Source organism: Hylobates moloch, unplaced genomic scaffold (assembly GCF_009828535.3).
Source record: "Hylobates moloch isolate HMO894 unplaced genomic scaffold, HMol_V3 SCAFFOLD_5, whole genome shotgun sequence".
In the NCBI taxonomy this organism is placed as follows: domain Eukaryota; kingdom Metazoa; phylum Chordata; class Mammalia; order Primates; family Hylobatidae; genus Hylobates; species Hylobates moloch.
Genome location: NW_026652280.1, coordinates 133,460,806 through 133,476,674, shown reverse-complemented (window position 1 = coordinate 133,476,674; position 15,869 = coordinate 133,460,806). Strand labels below are relative to the sequence as shown.

General features: G+C 38.1%; 1 protein-coding gene across 4 annotated transcripts in view; it reads left to right on the top strand.

Moving 5' to 3' along the window:
- The window catches only part of MTF2 (metal response element binding transcription factor 2), a 60,494-nt gene that overhangs the window by 23,056 nt on the left and 21,569 nt on the right, over positions 1–15,869 (top strand). For 2 of the 4 annotated variants that reach the window (XM_032155343.2, XM_032155342.2), the window contains exons 2-6: positions 7,837–8,035; positions 8,152–8,233; positions 12,267–12,362; positions 12,564–12,664; positions 13,040–13,188. In XM_032155343.2, coding sequence (XP_032011234.1) covers positions 7,837–8,035; positions 8,152–8,233; positions 12,267–12,362; positions 12,564–12,664; positions 13,040–13,188 — 627 coding nt within the window. Of the gene's footprint in view, positions 1–7,836; positions 8,036–8,149; positions 8,238–12,266; positions 12,363–12,563; positions 12,665–13,039; positions 13,189–15,869 lie in introns of those variants that run through there. The other 2 variants (XM_032155344.2, XM_032155345.2) reach the window with 2 other exon arrangements.

The window sequence follows — 15,869 nt, the reverse complement described above, 5'->3', positions numbered from 1 at the left end:
ATCTGAGATGAGGTGAGATGAGGGATATAGCTTTGTAGCTACTGACCAGAGTCAACTGAGTACCCAAAAGAAGTACTGATCCCCCAACCAAAAAGTCTGTTTCTCATGGCACTTTAGTATATGAACTCAGAAAAATGTTTGCAATATGTATAAGAAAGGGTTATAACATATAAGATGCTCTTGAAAATTATTATGACAATGATTAACATTTCATTTAAAAATGGGCAAAGAACATCAACTGCAGTTTCCAGAAGACTTAGAAATTGTTAATAGGCCGGGCGTGGTGGCTCATGCTTATAATCCCAGCACTTTGGGAGGCCAAAGCGGAGGGATTACTTGAGCTCAGGAGTTTGAGACCTGCTCCCATTCCTACTAAAAATTATTAAAAAAAAAAATCAGGTGGGCATGGTGGCATGGTGTGTGCCTGTAGTCCCAGCTGCTTGGGAGGCTGGAGTGGGAGGATCCCTTGAGCCCGGGAGACTGAGGCTGCAGTGACCCATGACTGCACCACTGTACTTCAGCCTGGGTGACAGAGACCCTGTCTCAAAAAAAAAAAGTTGTTAACAAACCTATGAGAAACATGCTTTTTTTACTACTACTAATAGAGTTGTAGATAGAAATAAAGTATGTGTTGTCAAAGAGCAAAAGAATGATAATTCTTCCTGTTGGTGAAGGTGTGGTGAGAGTGTGAGTTGGTACCTTTTGGGAGAATAATTTGATAATACCTATGATATTTAAAAATACACACATGAGGATGGGGGGGATATGGGTATATAAATGAAATAATTTTAGCCATGAAATTTTATGGGCCAGGTGCAGTGGCTCACGCCTGTAATCCCAGCACTTTGGGGAGGCTGAGGCGGGCAAATCACGAGGTCAGGAGTTCAAGACCAGCCTGGCCAACATAGTGAAACCCTATCTTTGCAAAAATACAAAAAAAATTAGCCGGGCATGGTGGTGGGCGCCTGTAGTTTCAGCTACTTGGGAGGCTGAGGCAAGAGAATTGCTTGAACCCGGGAGGCAGAGGTTGCAGTGAGCCGCGATCACACCACTGCACTTCAGCCTGGGCGACACAGTGAGACTGTCTCAAAAAAAAAGAAATTTTAACTGAAACTGGGTGTCACTTGATGGTTCATTATACTTGTTTTGTCTACGTTTGTAATTTTCTATTATAAAAAGGCAAAATATACGTAGTATATTATTATATATATAGTAATTCTTTTTATTATTTATCCTATGTAGTAGTTGGGAATGTAGAAGAATGAGGTTTATGTTACTGCTTATGTTAAAACATTGGAAACATCCTAAATCTTCCTCCATTGGGTAATGGATGGAAAGCAGTTTAGCAGCTGATGAAAAGATTATTTTATGTGCTTTTATTTTATATTTACATAACAGATGGAAATTACATTGTTCAAGATACATTGTTATGTGAGAAAATATATAGAACAATATATAATGTCCTGTATTTTATTAAAAACATTTATATGAATTATAAATATGTAGTACAAATAAGAAAAATCAGGAGATTAACTTTTTTTTGTGGGAGGAGATTGTGTGGAGAATTTTCACTTTTAACTATATGTTTCTATATTTATTCTAACATCAGCATGTTTACCTTTGTAATCAGAAAGGAAATAATAAATTCTAAAATTAGAAAAACTAATTTGGCTTCTAATAAAGGTCACATTCTAGCAAAGAGGGAAGTAATCAGTGACAATAATGGGGTGGGGGAAACTGCATAGATGAAAACCCTTAGGGGAGGAAAATGTACAATGATGTTTATCCTACTTATGTTTGAGTTGTGACTTTATGGGTAATTTACTCTTTTCTAGCTTTGTTTTCTGTAAGATTTTTTTGGGCAGAGAAATTTTAAAAGAAGATACTGCTTTTACAAGTTATTTATGTATGTATTTTTTGGTTTTTGTTACAGGTTGTCTAGGCTGGAGTGCAGTGGTGAAATCATGGCTCACTGAAGCCTCTACCTCCTGGGCTCAAGTGATCCTCCCACCTCAGCCTCCTGAGTAGCTGGGACTACAGGCGTGTGCCACTACACCCAGTTAATTTTTTTTTGTTGTTTTGTAGAGACAAGGTCTCACTGTGTTGCCCAGGCTGGTCTCAAATTCCTAGGCTCAAGTGAACCTCCTGCCTCAGCCTCCCAAAGTGCTAGGATTACAGGTGTGAGCCACCATGCCTGGCACAAATGATCTATTAATGCAGTTTTATACAGGATTTATGTTTATGTGGGTAAAAGGTTGATGTGTATTTGTCTTAAATGTGAATGAAAGTAGAGTCTATTTTTTACTTAAAGCAAAACAGATGATTTGTGCTTAGAGACATTAGATTAAAAATGTACCCCGGGCACTGTGGCTCAGGCCTGTAATCCCAGCACTTTGGGAGGCCGAGGCAGGTGGATCACAAGGTCAGGAGATCGAGACCATTCTGGCCAACATGGTGAAACCCTGTCTCTACTAAAAATACAAAAATTAGCTGGGCATGGTGGCATGCACCTGTAATCCCAGCTACCCGGGAGGCTGAGGCACAAGAATCGCTTGAACCCAGGAGGCGGAAGTTGCAGTGAGCTGGGATCATGCCACTGCACTTCAGCCTGGCGACAGAGCGAGACTCCATCTCAAAAAAAAAAAAAAAGTAGATAAAGATGAAAAGTTAAACTCCTTAAATATTGGTTAGATAAAAAATTTAACTCCTTAAATATAGACGTTTCTTGACTTTATAAATTCTGCATAATCTTTCTGCCATTTATGTATTATGCCCTATGCAGAGATTGAGGATACAAGTGTGAATAAGAGACAGACATTCCCTGTTCGGGGGGAAGTTAGTGGGTTATATTGAAGTGGGCCGAACACTGAAAAGGGGAGGAGACTATAGGAGTGGAGACATTAAGCGTGTATAACTTTACCCTGGAGGTTTGCTTGCGAATGGGAGGAAAGAGTAGGAAGTGGTGGGAAGGAAGCACAAAGAATCAAGAGAATTTAGTTATTCTACCCTCCACCCCTAAGATCCTTGCAAGTTTTTAAGCATAGTTGAGTGCTAATTGGAGGGTGCTCAGAGAGATTTATTGAATGCTGGCTCTGGTTGGTATCCTATAATAAACTTCATCAAGTTATAATCTGTCTTGCAGTTGCAGTTTCCTCATGTAAAAAGGGATCCGTAAAATCTCATCTGCAAAAATATCTCTAAAGCAGTGCTCTGAGTATTAAATTACCTCTATATATCTACTGCCTGGCACAGTATGTGGCTCATAATAGGGACCCAAAAATGATTTGTGAACGAATATGTTGAATGTTGTGTGTATGTTTTTTTTTTTTTTTTTTGAGACCAGAGTCTTGCTCTTTTCGCCCAGGCTGGAGTGCAATGGTGCGGTCTCGGCTCACTGCAACCTCCGCCTCCTGGGTTCAAGCAATTCTCCTGCCTCAGCCTCCTGAGTAGCTGGGATTACAGGTGCCGGCCACCACGTCTGGCTAATTTTTGTATTTTTAGTAGAGACGTGGTTTTGCCATATTGACCAGGCTGGTCTCAAACTCCTGACCTCGTGATCTGCCCGCCCCGGCCTCCCAAAGTGCTGGAATTACAGGCATGAGCCACCATGCCCGGCCATGAATATGTTGAATGTTTAATGTAGGATTAGGCACTTGGTAATCACAGTAATTTTTTCCTGGAGGTTTGGCTGTGAATGGAAGGGAAAAAATGAGAAGGTGGTGGGAAGGGGGCATAAGGAATCAAGGGTAACTATAATTAGGTTAGGTCTCATGTGAGACACAGCACACCAGAAATATTAGGAGAAGCAGGGCATAAACACTAGGAGATGGAAAAATAAAAAAATGTTTGATACCTTATGACCTAAGGATGTGCTATGCAGCAGGAGTAGTACAGTGGAGAGTAAGATAGAGAGAGACCTTGCCATCCTGAAAGAAGGGGATAATTTATTGAAATAATAGCAAAGCGTATGAAACTGGGAATGTTTGCAATTTTTATTTTTGTACAGTTTCTACTTTGGAATTCGAGGTCTTAACACAGACCTGCCATGGCATTCTACTGAGGTCATTTTTCACCCATGATTAATTATTGTTCAGGCTTTGGCTATTTTTTTTTTTAACTGAAGGGATACAAAATCCCTCAAGTGAACACTGAACTTAAAGCCTTTTTTTTTTTTGAGACAGTTTTACTTTTGTTGCTCAGGCTGGAGTGCAATGGTGCGATCTCAGCTCACTGCAACCTCCACCTCCTGGGTTCAAGACATTTTCCTGCCTCAGCCTGCCAGGTAGCTGGGATTACAGGCATGAGCCACCACACCAGGCTAATTTTGTAGTTTTAGTAGAGACGGGATTTCTCCATGTTGGTCAGGCTGGTCTCGAGCTCCCGACCTCAGGTGATCTGCCCACCTCGACCTCCCAAAGTGTTGGGATTACAGGTGTGAGCCACTGCACTCTGTCCCTTAAAGCTTTTTTCAAAGTTGATTGCTAATAGAGTTATTCCGATACTGTGAAGCCATTAAATTGTTTCGAAGTCTGGAGAAAGAGGATTCTTACCCTCTCCTTGAGCATCCCTGATGATAATTCATTGTGATTCTTCCTGCATTTTTACTTCTGTTCTCTTGCACTGATCTTGTCAAACATTTAAACTTTTTAACCCCTCTAATTATACTACCAAAAGTGCCTTCTCCTCACAGCTGACTATGGCACAGAAAAACAATGTTAGATAAAATTGCTTTGTGTCTTAGCATGAATCAAGTCAGCGGCATCAAACTGTACTTGTATTCTTCATTGTGTACTAACGGTAAAAAATATAAACACACACACACACACGTACCCCCAAACCTTATTTCACTTAAGAATGTTTTTTGTTTGTTTGTTTGTTTGTTTTTGAGATGTAGTCTTGCTCTGTTGCCTAGGCCGGAGTGCAGTGGTGTGATCTTGGCTTACTGCAATGTCTGCCTCCCAGGTTCAAGCGGTTCTCCTGCCTCAGCCTCCGGAGTAGCTGGGATTACAGGCACGTACCACCACGCCTGGCTAATTTTGTATTTTTAGTAGGGATGGGGGGTTTTGCTATGTTGGCCAGGCTTGTCTTGAACTCCTGGCCTCAAATGATCCACCTGCCTCGGCCTTCCAAAATGCTGTAATTATAGGCGTGAGCCACCGTGCTGGCCAGGTTTTTAATATGTGTGATAAAATAGAAATGGCATAAGGCACCTGTGCCATTGTTTGAGTTGCCAGCTGAACTAGCAGCTTTTTCATTCAACACCATTTTTACTTGAAACAGCCACTGAGTTCTGTATAAGGCAGATATTTTCTTGAAGTGACAATCTACATTTTATATTTACCTTAATTACCATATTTTGTTTTTTTTTGTTTGTTTGTTCCTGTGAATTCAAGTTAGCGTCTTGTGTCCATCCTTCCTTCCATTTTTCTCTTTTCTTTTCTTCTTTTCTTTTGACAGGTTTTCTCTCTGTTGCTCAGGCTGGAGTGCAGTGGCACCATCACAGCTCACTGCAGTCTCAACCTCCTGGCCTCATATAGTCCTCCCACCCCAGACTCCTGAGTAGCTGAGACCACAGGCACATGCCACAATGCCCAGCTAATTTTTATTTTTTAATTTTTTTAGAGACAGTCTCCTTTTGTTGCCCAGGCTGCTCTTGAACTCAGGGTCCTCCTGCCTCAGCCTCCCAAAGTGCTGGGATTACAGGCATGAGCCATGCTGCACCTGGCCTGTGTCATTTCTTTGAAACAGTTGTAACAGTTTTGCTCCTATATACTTCCTTTGTGCTATTATTGCCAAATATATTACATTTCTATATATTATGGGTCTAACAATACAATTATGTACATATTGTTTTGTATACTTGCTTTGGAGGGAATATGCATTTATGCTGTCTTTTATAATTTGTTGGTGTTCTGTGTGTGTGTGTGTGTGTGTGTATGTACGTGTATTTGAATTTCCTTCTGGGTTTACTTGCTTTCAATCATAGTAGTATTCATTGTAAGATGTCTCTGCTAATAACAAATTCAGTTTTTGTTTATCAGGGAGTTTGTATTTCACCTTCATTTTTGAAAGACAGTTTTGCTGGATATAAGATTCTCTGGTGACAGCACCCATTCCCTGCAGCCTGCTTACTTTGAATATGTCATCTCACTGCCTTCTGGCTTTTATTGTTTCTGATGAGAAGTCAACTGTTAATCTTATTGGGGTTTCCTTGTACATGATATATTGTGTTTCTCTTGTTGCTTTCAAGATTTTTTTTTTTTTTTTTTTTTGCCTTTCAGCATTTTTACTATGATGTGGCTGGGTGTAGATCTCTTTGCATTTATCCTACTTGGAATTTGTTGAGCTGCTTGGATGTGTAGATAATGTTTTTCAGCAAATTTGGGAAGGTACCAGTTATTTCTTTGGATATCTTTAAAATGTATTTCTTTCAAACTGTACCCATTAAACACTAACTCCCTGCTCCCCATTCTTCCTAGCCATTGGCCGCCATTCTGTTTTCCATCTCTATGACTTTGAGCGTCTGGGTACCTCATATAAGTGGAATAGTTATCCATTTTGTCTGGCTTATTTCACTTAGCATAATATCTTCAAGGTTCATCCGTGTTTTAGCATGTGACAGGGTTTCCCAGAATTTCTGTATTTTTAGGTATTGAAATTAGATATTCCTAATACTTAGGAACTTTTTGAAACTTTTTTCTTTAATTTCCGTGCTCATTTTATTTTTACTAAACTTTTATGCTATTTTTAGAATTATTGTCTATCTAGTTTTACATGTCACTGTTTAATTAGTGAAAAATCTAATTTGGAAAAGTGAAACCAAACACTGCTTTGTTACCTTTAAGAAAGCTGATGGTGGTATGCTTTGCTGTTTATGGAATGTCTAATACATAAGTTATAATGTAATTTTACAGTATTTAATATATATTTTTTTCCTTTAAGTACTCTTATAGTGTACTTTCCTTTTTTTTTTTTTTTTTTTGTTTGTTTTTGTTTTTTTGAGACAGAGTCTTGCTCTGTTGCCCAGGCTGGAGTGCAGTGGCATGATCTCAGCTCACCGCAACCTCTGCCTCCTGGGTTCAAATGATTCTCCTGCCTCAGCCTCCCCAGTAGCTGGGATCACAGGTGTATACCACCATGCCTGGCTAATTTTTGTATTTTGTAGTAGACACAGGGTTTCACCATGTTGGCCAGGCTGGTCTTGAACTCCTGGCCTCAGGTGAGCCACCGCACCCGGCCTTATAGTGTACTATTTGTCTATAATTTAATGAAATTGCTGGTTCTCAATTTTTTTTTTTTAAACTCTCAATCTGCATATTTGCTCAATTCAGTAGTGATTCCCTGTAAGGAGAAGGTCATGACTGCCCTTCCTTTGAGTGTTAAGAGTATGAATAACACCAGCTGTCCCTTGAAGTCACTGGTTAATGTGTCTTAACTGCATGTGGCATAATCAAGAGATTAAAATGTAATTCACTTTTATTCTTTACCTAAACCCAGTCATGAGATTCAAGACATTATTTGCTCATGACCATGGCCTGCGTACCTCAACATAAAGCTGTTATTTTGATGACAGCTGCCTTGAATGTGTTATCTTGGAGTGTTTGCTGAGTCTTGGCCTCAGTTAGAGTAGGCAGTGAATGGATATTGAGAATTGTTACCATTTTGTTTTAAACTGCTTTGTTTGGAGAGTATTTATGATTTGAGGTACTTTTTATATTTTTGTCTTAAGGTTTTTAACAAATTAAAAACTTTGATTAACATATAAAATATCCCACTGGTATAAAATAAGCTCTACAAGTAAGTCGTCTTATGTATGGTCTTTTGTTCTCTAAACAGAGACTCTACAGGGGCAGGTAATTCACTGGTCCACAAGCGGTCTCCTTTACGTCGAAACCAAAAGACCCCAACATCCTTGACCAAGCTGTCTTTACAGGATGGACATAAAGCCAAAAAGCCAGCATGTAAATTTGAAGAGGGTCAGGATGTCCTAGCTAGATGGTCAGATGGCTTGTTTTATCTTGGCACTATCAAAAAGGCAAGTTACTTTAATGTATCTTTTGCTGTTTTTGCAGTAAGCATTTAATAATCTTAAATTTAACTTCATGTTTTTAATTTTAAGAGATCACCGTTAAGTATTTCTCTGTATTGCAGATAAACATATTGAAACAGAGCTGCTTCATCATATTTGAAGACAGTTCTAAATCCTGGGTTCTCTGGAAGGACATTCAAACAGGCAGGTGCTACTATTTCTCTTGAACATGATTTAAATTAAAATTTGATTTTCTTCAACTTGTCATATTATGATGTTGTCTGTTGAATATAATGTATTTAGATAACTCAGTATTACTTCCGAGGAGAGGTTAAAAAATCAGCATAGTCTTTATTATAGACCATAAGAAGAACAAGAATACTCTAGAGGACAGATGCATCCCTAATTTATACCCGTAAGCTATATTAAGACCCTTCTAAGAACTTTGAAGAAAAATCTTTGGTAACTAATCTCAGTAACGGTTTGGGATTCAATTCAGCTGTTACTTGCTTATATTTGTAGAAAGCAAGTGTTTATTGGGAGCATACTATTTGTCAGATGATTTGGGAAGTTAGGACATATAAAACTGATTTAGAATAATAGAAATATTTGTTAATAAGAATGGTTTAAAATTACCACTTAGTTATGGGTTTTTTATGTTTAAATGGGAAAATGAGGCTATATTGGTGTGCCAATAAAAATAAATAAAAGTATGTCTTGGTTTGGCCATAGGTATGCTTCTTGTGATGATTTCTATTATTAGAAACTATGATTGTTTCATGCTTTTAGCATCTGCTAAATATAGATATTTCACCAGGTACCTCTTTCATGCAAAGTACTTTTAAAAATTACCAATCTTTACTAAAAACCTGAGTATTTTAGCTGTCTTTAAAGGCCTACTTTTGGTTTTCCTTTTGCTGGTTTAATAGGCCTACACTAAGACCTGTGTTTTGTGTATTCTCATAGAAAAGAGATAAATTTTCTCCCTAAAGGGTAGACACCTTGCCAAAGTATTTAACGTTTGGGTTTTATATTTGAATACCAAGTTCAATTTTATGGTAGGTTTCTGCCATGTTTTAGTTCTTGACTTTACTCTTAATGTTTCTTAAGAATAAAAAAAGTTTTGGTAAAGGAATTGGAATGTTCTAATTACCATCTGTATAGTTGGTACTCAGGGCTTAGGTGGGGAACCAAGTAGCTTTTACTCTGGTAAAATGTTTTTCTAGAGAAACTTTTTATGGTTCCTGGACTGATAAGTTTAAAGGACTAAAATTATGTTTTGAATCTGAAATTGAGGAGCCAGAGAAAAGTGTGACTCATAAGATTTAAAGGGATAGGAGATCTCCAACACTACTAATATTGAGCAGATCTTACTACCCTGCACACAAAATTATTCTTTTTTCCTTATTTTGTAAACATAGGTCTCTCTGTAATAGCAGTGAAACATGTTATGCTGCTTTTTACTCCCCTTCCATTAGCTATGTGTTTCTTTCAGCTTTTAAAGATCTTCTGGAGTTTCCTGTGGATTTAATATAATAGGTCTGTCTGTCCTTTTGTCCACTTCCTCCTTTCTACTTCTCCTTCTTTGCTTTTAAAAGTGGTAGAAAAGAAGAAACCAGTGTTACATAGAGATAGAAAGTTGTTGTGTGAGAGGTCCTTTCCTGTTCTATAAGTGCTGCACTCAGTATGTCAGTTTAATGTTCTGTGGTTGTTCTTTCTTCACTGGTTCCTTTTGCTGTTCCTGGAATTACAAAGGATTGCTCCTGGTCATTTAACTCTTCTTAGCACCCCGATAGTAGCACATATGAAACTTATAGTTGCTATAAAAATGAATAAATGAATCTGAAACCTGCATTATGGCATATTTCAGTGAGGAGTGGGTTTAGTAGTTTTCTAAGAAACCTGCCAATAATGTATATCAAAACTTAATAAATTATATTTGTCTAATGAGTTTCTTTTAAAAATTTTACATAAAGCAAAATATTAGTAGTCAACAGGGTGAAATATATCATGTTACAACTATTACATAAATGTAAGGGTTATAAATCTTAGCATCTAATGCTGTTTTGGTTTCTATGAAATGATATACTCTTGCATTGCTGGTGGCAGTGTAAATTTCTATTTCGGTGGTTTTGCATTTGCATTAAACGCAAAAGTTTATGATTATCTAATAGACTCATCTCTAGCAGTTTATTTATAAGAAATAATTAAAAAAATACTAGGTGAAAAATGTTTCCTGAAGTTTATTTTAACAACAACAAAAAATTTGGTATTTCTAAGATGAAATGGCCAAGGCTTTCTAGTCAATTGGATTTAGAGTAAGGGAGTCTATAGAAGATTACTAAGCTATATAGGAAGGTTCTTGTAAACTTGATGGTAAAAAATATATATGTATGTTTGATTTCACAAGTAAAAGTTAATTCCCAGCTTTCTCAGGATTGTTTCTTGGGCCACTACCCCCTTTTCTGAGGAATTGCCTTCCCTGTCATTAGTCCAGGTAGTTACAGTGAGAGTCAGGTCAGGCACCTACCCTAGGGGGGCTGTCGTTCCATTTCCAGGGAATTGGTAAATTTTCACAGAGAGTTCCCAGGCTTAATCTGGTTACTGTCCTGATCGGAATCATAAACCCAGAAGCTATGGAAGACCACCTTCAATGAAGTGTACCAAGAAGCAAACAGCTGGGCGCAGTGCCTTATATCTGTAATCCCAGTGCTTTGGGAGGCCCAGGCAGGAGGATTGCTTGAGCCCAGGAATTTGAGACCAGCTTGGGCAACACAGGGAGATCCTGTCGCTACAAAAAAAAAAAATTAGGCATTGGGAGACACGCCTGTGATTCCAGTTACTTGGGAGGCTGAGGTGGGAGCATTGCTTGGGCTTGGGAAGTCAAGGCTGCAGTAAGCTGTGGCTATGCCACTGCACTCCAGCCTGGATGACACAGCAAGACCCTATCTGAGGGGAAAAATAAAAGGAAGCAAACAAAGCAGAAGAGAGTGGATAAGAGACCAGAACAAACAAATAAATAGCAGAAATACAAAAGACAGATTCCCCCCCTCCAAAAAAAGAAAAACAGTTGGCAACCTGTATGTCCGAGAGTAGAGTAATAATGGAGTAAATTGGGTTATTTCCACTAGATGTAATACTATGCAGCTATGAGAAGTTACAATTTTGAAAACTAGCTGTGTGAAAAATGCTTTTGATAGAAGAAATATTACATAGTATTGGTGAACCATCTCGTAGTGGAGAGAACATGGATTTTGGCACATCTGGGTTTGAATCCTAGTCTTGATGTTTTCTCCGAGTCTTTGGGTTAGTTACTTTGTCTGAGCCTCAGTTCTTCTCTATAAATAGTGTATTTATAAGTTAGTTGTAGAATTAAACAAAATATATCAAGATCCTACACAGTGCTTGGCCCATAGCACAAAATTGTAAGTTTTTATTGTTATGTACATAAAGTGTGTGTATTGTGAATTTGACTCTGTTGAAACAGACAAGATGAGAATACTGGAAATGATAATGCGTTAGGGTGGTAAATTGTATTATAAATTTTGTGTGATTTTTTTTAAGAATAAAAATGTCTAAGGAAGAAATGTTTCACTTGTTCTGCTAAAAAAAATTAATAATTGTAGGACCCCCAAATTTTGTTGAAATGGTATTTTGTTAGGGTACATTATTGGATACCATATTTTTAGATTTCAGAAGCTGGAGATTAAATAATTGGTGTTCAACCTGTTTAATAAATTAGTAAGTAAAAGGAAATGCTCTGAATTCAAAGAGAAAGAGGCAGTTTACTTATCTTCCTTGCTTTTTTTCTTTAATTTCATGATATTAGTGGTGTAGGATAAGTGAATGTATGTACATGAATAGATAAGTATTCTATAAAGTAGCTCTAGTGTTCACAAACCTCCTCTACCTGCTGTCGCCCATCCCTCATCTCCACCTTCACCTTTAAGAGTGGGAATATGAGAAATAAGTAATAAGGGAAGATGCTTAAGAGCAATTTAAATTATGCCTTCTGCCAAAAAGCAGATTAAATTATGAAAGTAGACAGGCATGTTAAGTTAAAGGTAGAAAGAACACAGAGAGCAGAGAGATACCATTTTGTGTACTTTGTCTTGTAAAGCATTATGATGTACTTAGCAAACATTGTGCATATGTGCTGCCCACTGAGTCATAAAAGTGGTTTTGTTTTATGGAATTTTTTATGACTCTCTTTTTTAATGTGTTTTAAATATTTTAGGAGCCACTGGAAGTGGGGAAATGGTCTGTACAATATGTCAAGAAGAGTATTCAGAAGCTCCCAATGAAATGGTTATATGTGACAAGTGTGGCCAAGGTAACATTGATTTCTTTTAATCTTGTTGCATACTGAATGCCTATGTTGAAGATTAATGACTAAAAATACTTTACATCGATAATTTGAAATTATCCTGTTTATTAATTATATTAATGTAGGAAATAATGCTAAAAGGCATTCTTGAAATCGTGTTGAAAGTATTAATGAAACAATTTGCTTTATGCTTTTTTTGATATTAAGGATATCATCAGTTGTGTCACACACCTCATATTGATTCCAGTGTGATTGATTCAGATGAAAAATGGCTCTGTCGGCAGTGTGTTTTTGCAACAACAACAAAGGTATATTTTAAGTGTTTTGGGCCAAGGCCCTGATGGAATTTGTGAGACATTATCAACATAGTGATTGTGTACACTGAAAGTTTATTTGAATGAAATGAGCAATGAATGCTGGGTAGAAAGAGGTGCTATTTATTTGACTAATGATGCTTAAGTGACTTTTTAATGATGCTTTCACTTTATTTGATGATAGTGATATGGGAATTGGTGCAGTAATTTGAAAGAAGAAAAATAGAGATTATTATTAATCAGACAGTTTGTGATGTGGTAAAAGTTTGGAAAGGAAATTTCTCCAGAAGTGTCAGTCATTTTTAAAGTATAGAATTGTGTTTAAAATTTTAGCCTTCACTCTTTCACATTTTTTTCCCTCTAATGTAGAGGGGTGGTGCACTTAAGAAAGGACCAAATGCCAAAGCATTGCAAGTCATGAAGCAGACATTACCCTATAGTGTGGCAGACCTTGAATGGGATGCAGGTCATAAAACCAATGTCCAGCAGTGTTACTGCTATTGTGGAGGCCCTGGAGAGTAAGTAAATACAGTTACGTAATTCCCTTTAAGTAATTTTTATTTGCTTGCCTTATCTATTTTTCTTGATTATGGTGTGTCAGTGATGGTGAATTGCAACTGCATGAACACATCAGTGAAGAAAACCAGGGGGAACATCTATTATTTTCATAAAAAAATAATTTTTGTCTAGTTTTTGATCATATCCACACATTAAAAAAATATTTGTATAGGTCTTATATTCTGGAAATTTAAAGTGAATTGTAAATATTGTCATAAAGTTAACTATTGAGGGAAAACATTTACTGCAGGGGCCCGGTATCAGTAGTTTCATTGGATGTCATATTTAATGTGATTGACCATTTAGAAACTGATATATTTAATATTATAATTTAAATGGGAGAGTAAAAGACAAGTTTTTTTAGACATAAAATCAACACGGAACTTTTTCACAGACAGATTACTGCTTGCTTCTGCGTATTTTCATTTCTTTCTTAAAGCGATAGGGCACAGATTGTAGTGCAGTGACATGATCATGGCTCACTGCAGCACTGAACTTCTGGGCTCAAGTCATCCTCCTGCCTCAGCCTCCGAAGTAGCTAGGACCAGACACGTGCCACTACACCTGTCTAATTTTAAAAAGTATTTTTTTTTTGTGAAGACAGGTTCTTGCTATGTTGCCCAGGCTGTTCTTGAACTCCTGGTGTCAAGCAATCCTCCTACCTTGGCCTCCCAAAGCTGGCTGGGATTACAGGCCTGAGCCACCTTGGCCTGGAGTAGCATTTTTATTTTCTTCCGGAACTTTTTCTTTGCATATACAGCTTGGCCAGCTGTTTGGTGCAAGAGGCCTAGCTTTTGGCCTATCTTGGCTTTTGACATACCTTTCTAACATTTGATTTAAATTTAGAGACTTGTGACTCTTCCTTTCATTTGAACACTTAGAAGCCATTGTAAGATTTTTTTTTTTTTTTTTTGAGACAGGTTCTTGCTCTGTTACCTCGGCTGGAGTGCAGTGGCATGGTTATAGCTCACTCCAGCATTGAACTAGGCTCAAGCAATCCTCCCATCTCAGCTTCCTGAGTAGGTAGGACCACAGATATGTGCCACCACACCCTGCTAGTTTTTAAATTTTTTTGTGGAAATGGAGTCTTGCTATTTGTCCATGTTGGTCTCCAACTCCTGGCCTCAAGTAATTCTCCTGCTTTGGCCCCCCAAAGTGCTGGAATTACAAGCTTGATCACCACGCCTGGCCCCCACTGTAAGATTATTATTTTTTTTATTTTTATTTTTTGAGATGGAGTCTCGCTCTGTTGCCCAGGCTGGAGTGTGGTGGCGCAATCTCGGCTCACTGCAATCTCCGCCTCCCGGGTTCACGCCATTCTCCTGCCTCAGCCTCTCCGAGTAGCTGGGACTACAGGCACCTGCCACCACGCCCGGCTAATTTTTTATATTTTTATTAGAGACGGGGTTTCACGGTGGTCTCGATCTCCTGACCTCGTGATCCGCCTGCCTCGGCCTCCCAAAGTGCTGGGATTACAAGCGTGAGCCACCGCGCCCGGCTGCACTGTAGGATTATTAATTAGCCTAATTTCAATATTGTTGTGTCTCAGGGAATAGGAAGCTTGAGGAGAGGGAGAAGGATGGGGACTGGCTGGTTGGTGATAGTCAGAACACATACAACATTTAGTGATTAAGTTTGCCATCTTATGTGGGCACAGTTTTTGGTGGCCCAAAATAGTTATAGTAGTAACATCAAAGACCACTGATCACCATGAAATATACAATATTAATAATAATGAAAAAGTTTGAAATATTATGGGAATTTCCAAAATGTGATGCAGAGACATAAGGTGAGCACAAGAACCTAGAAAAATAGTGCTAATAGACTGAATCAAGGTATACATACTCTGTTTGGAAATGGTGCCTTTTATTATTTTCAAATAAAGATAACCGTATCAAAGTTTGGAAATGGTGCCTTTTATTATTTTCAAATAAAGATAACCATATCAAAACCACATACTAGCTGGGTGTGGTGGTGTGTACCTGTACTGCCAGATACTTGGGAGGCTGAGGTGGGAGGATCCTTTGAACCCTGAAGTCCAGCTTGGTCAATGTAGCAATGTAGCCCTGTCTCTTAAAACAAACCCAAAATCTATGTGCTAACTGAAAAGAGAAGATATATTTCTCAGATGAAGATTCAATTTTAGCATCTTTAGCTTTCTGAAACAGATTTATAGACCATACATTGAAATACAGCTAAACCTGTCAAAAAGCCTTTGACTTAGTCTTAGATTTATGATAATGTTTAGGTTTATTAAATCGTTATATTCTTATTATAGCTGACAAGAATAATAGAAACACAGTAAAGATATAAAGTGGAATGTTTATAATCTGAAAGCTGCCTAAGGCCATTTGATATTTGAGACAAACAACAGTACTTCTGAATCTGACCTCTCCTGGGGTTTAGAGAGTTGATGTGAAAAAAAGCCCAGAGGCCTGGCATGGTGGCTCTCGCATGTGATCCCAGCATTTTGGGAGGCCGAGGACAGAGGATCGCCTGGGCCCAGGAATTGGAGACCAGCGTGGGCAACATAGGGAGACCTCAGTTTTACTTTAAAAAAAAAAATTTGCCTAGCTTGGTGGTGTATGCCTGTGGCCCTAGCTACTTGGGAGGCTGAGGTGGGAGGGTCACTTGAACCTGG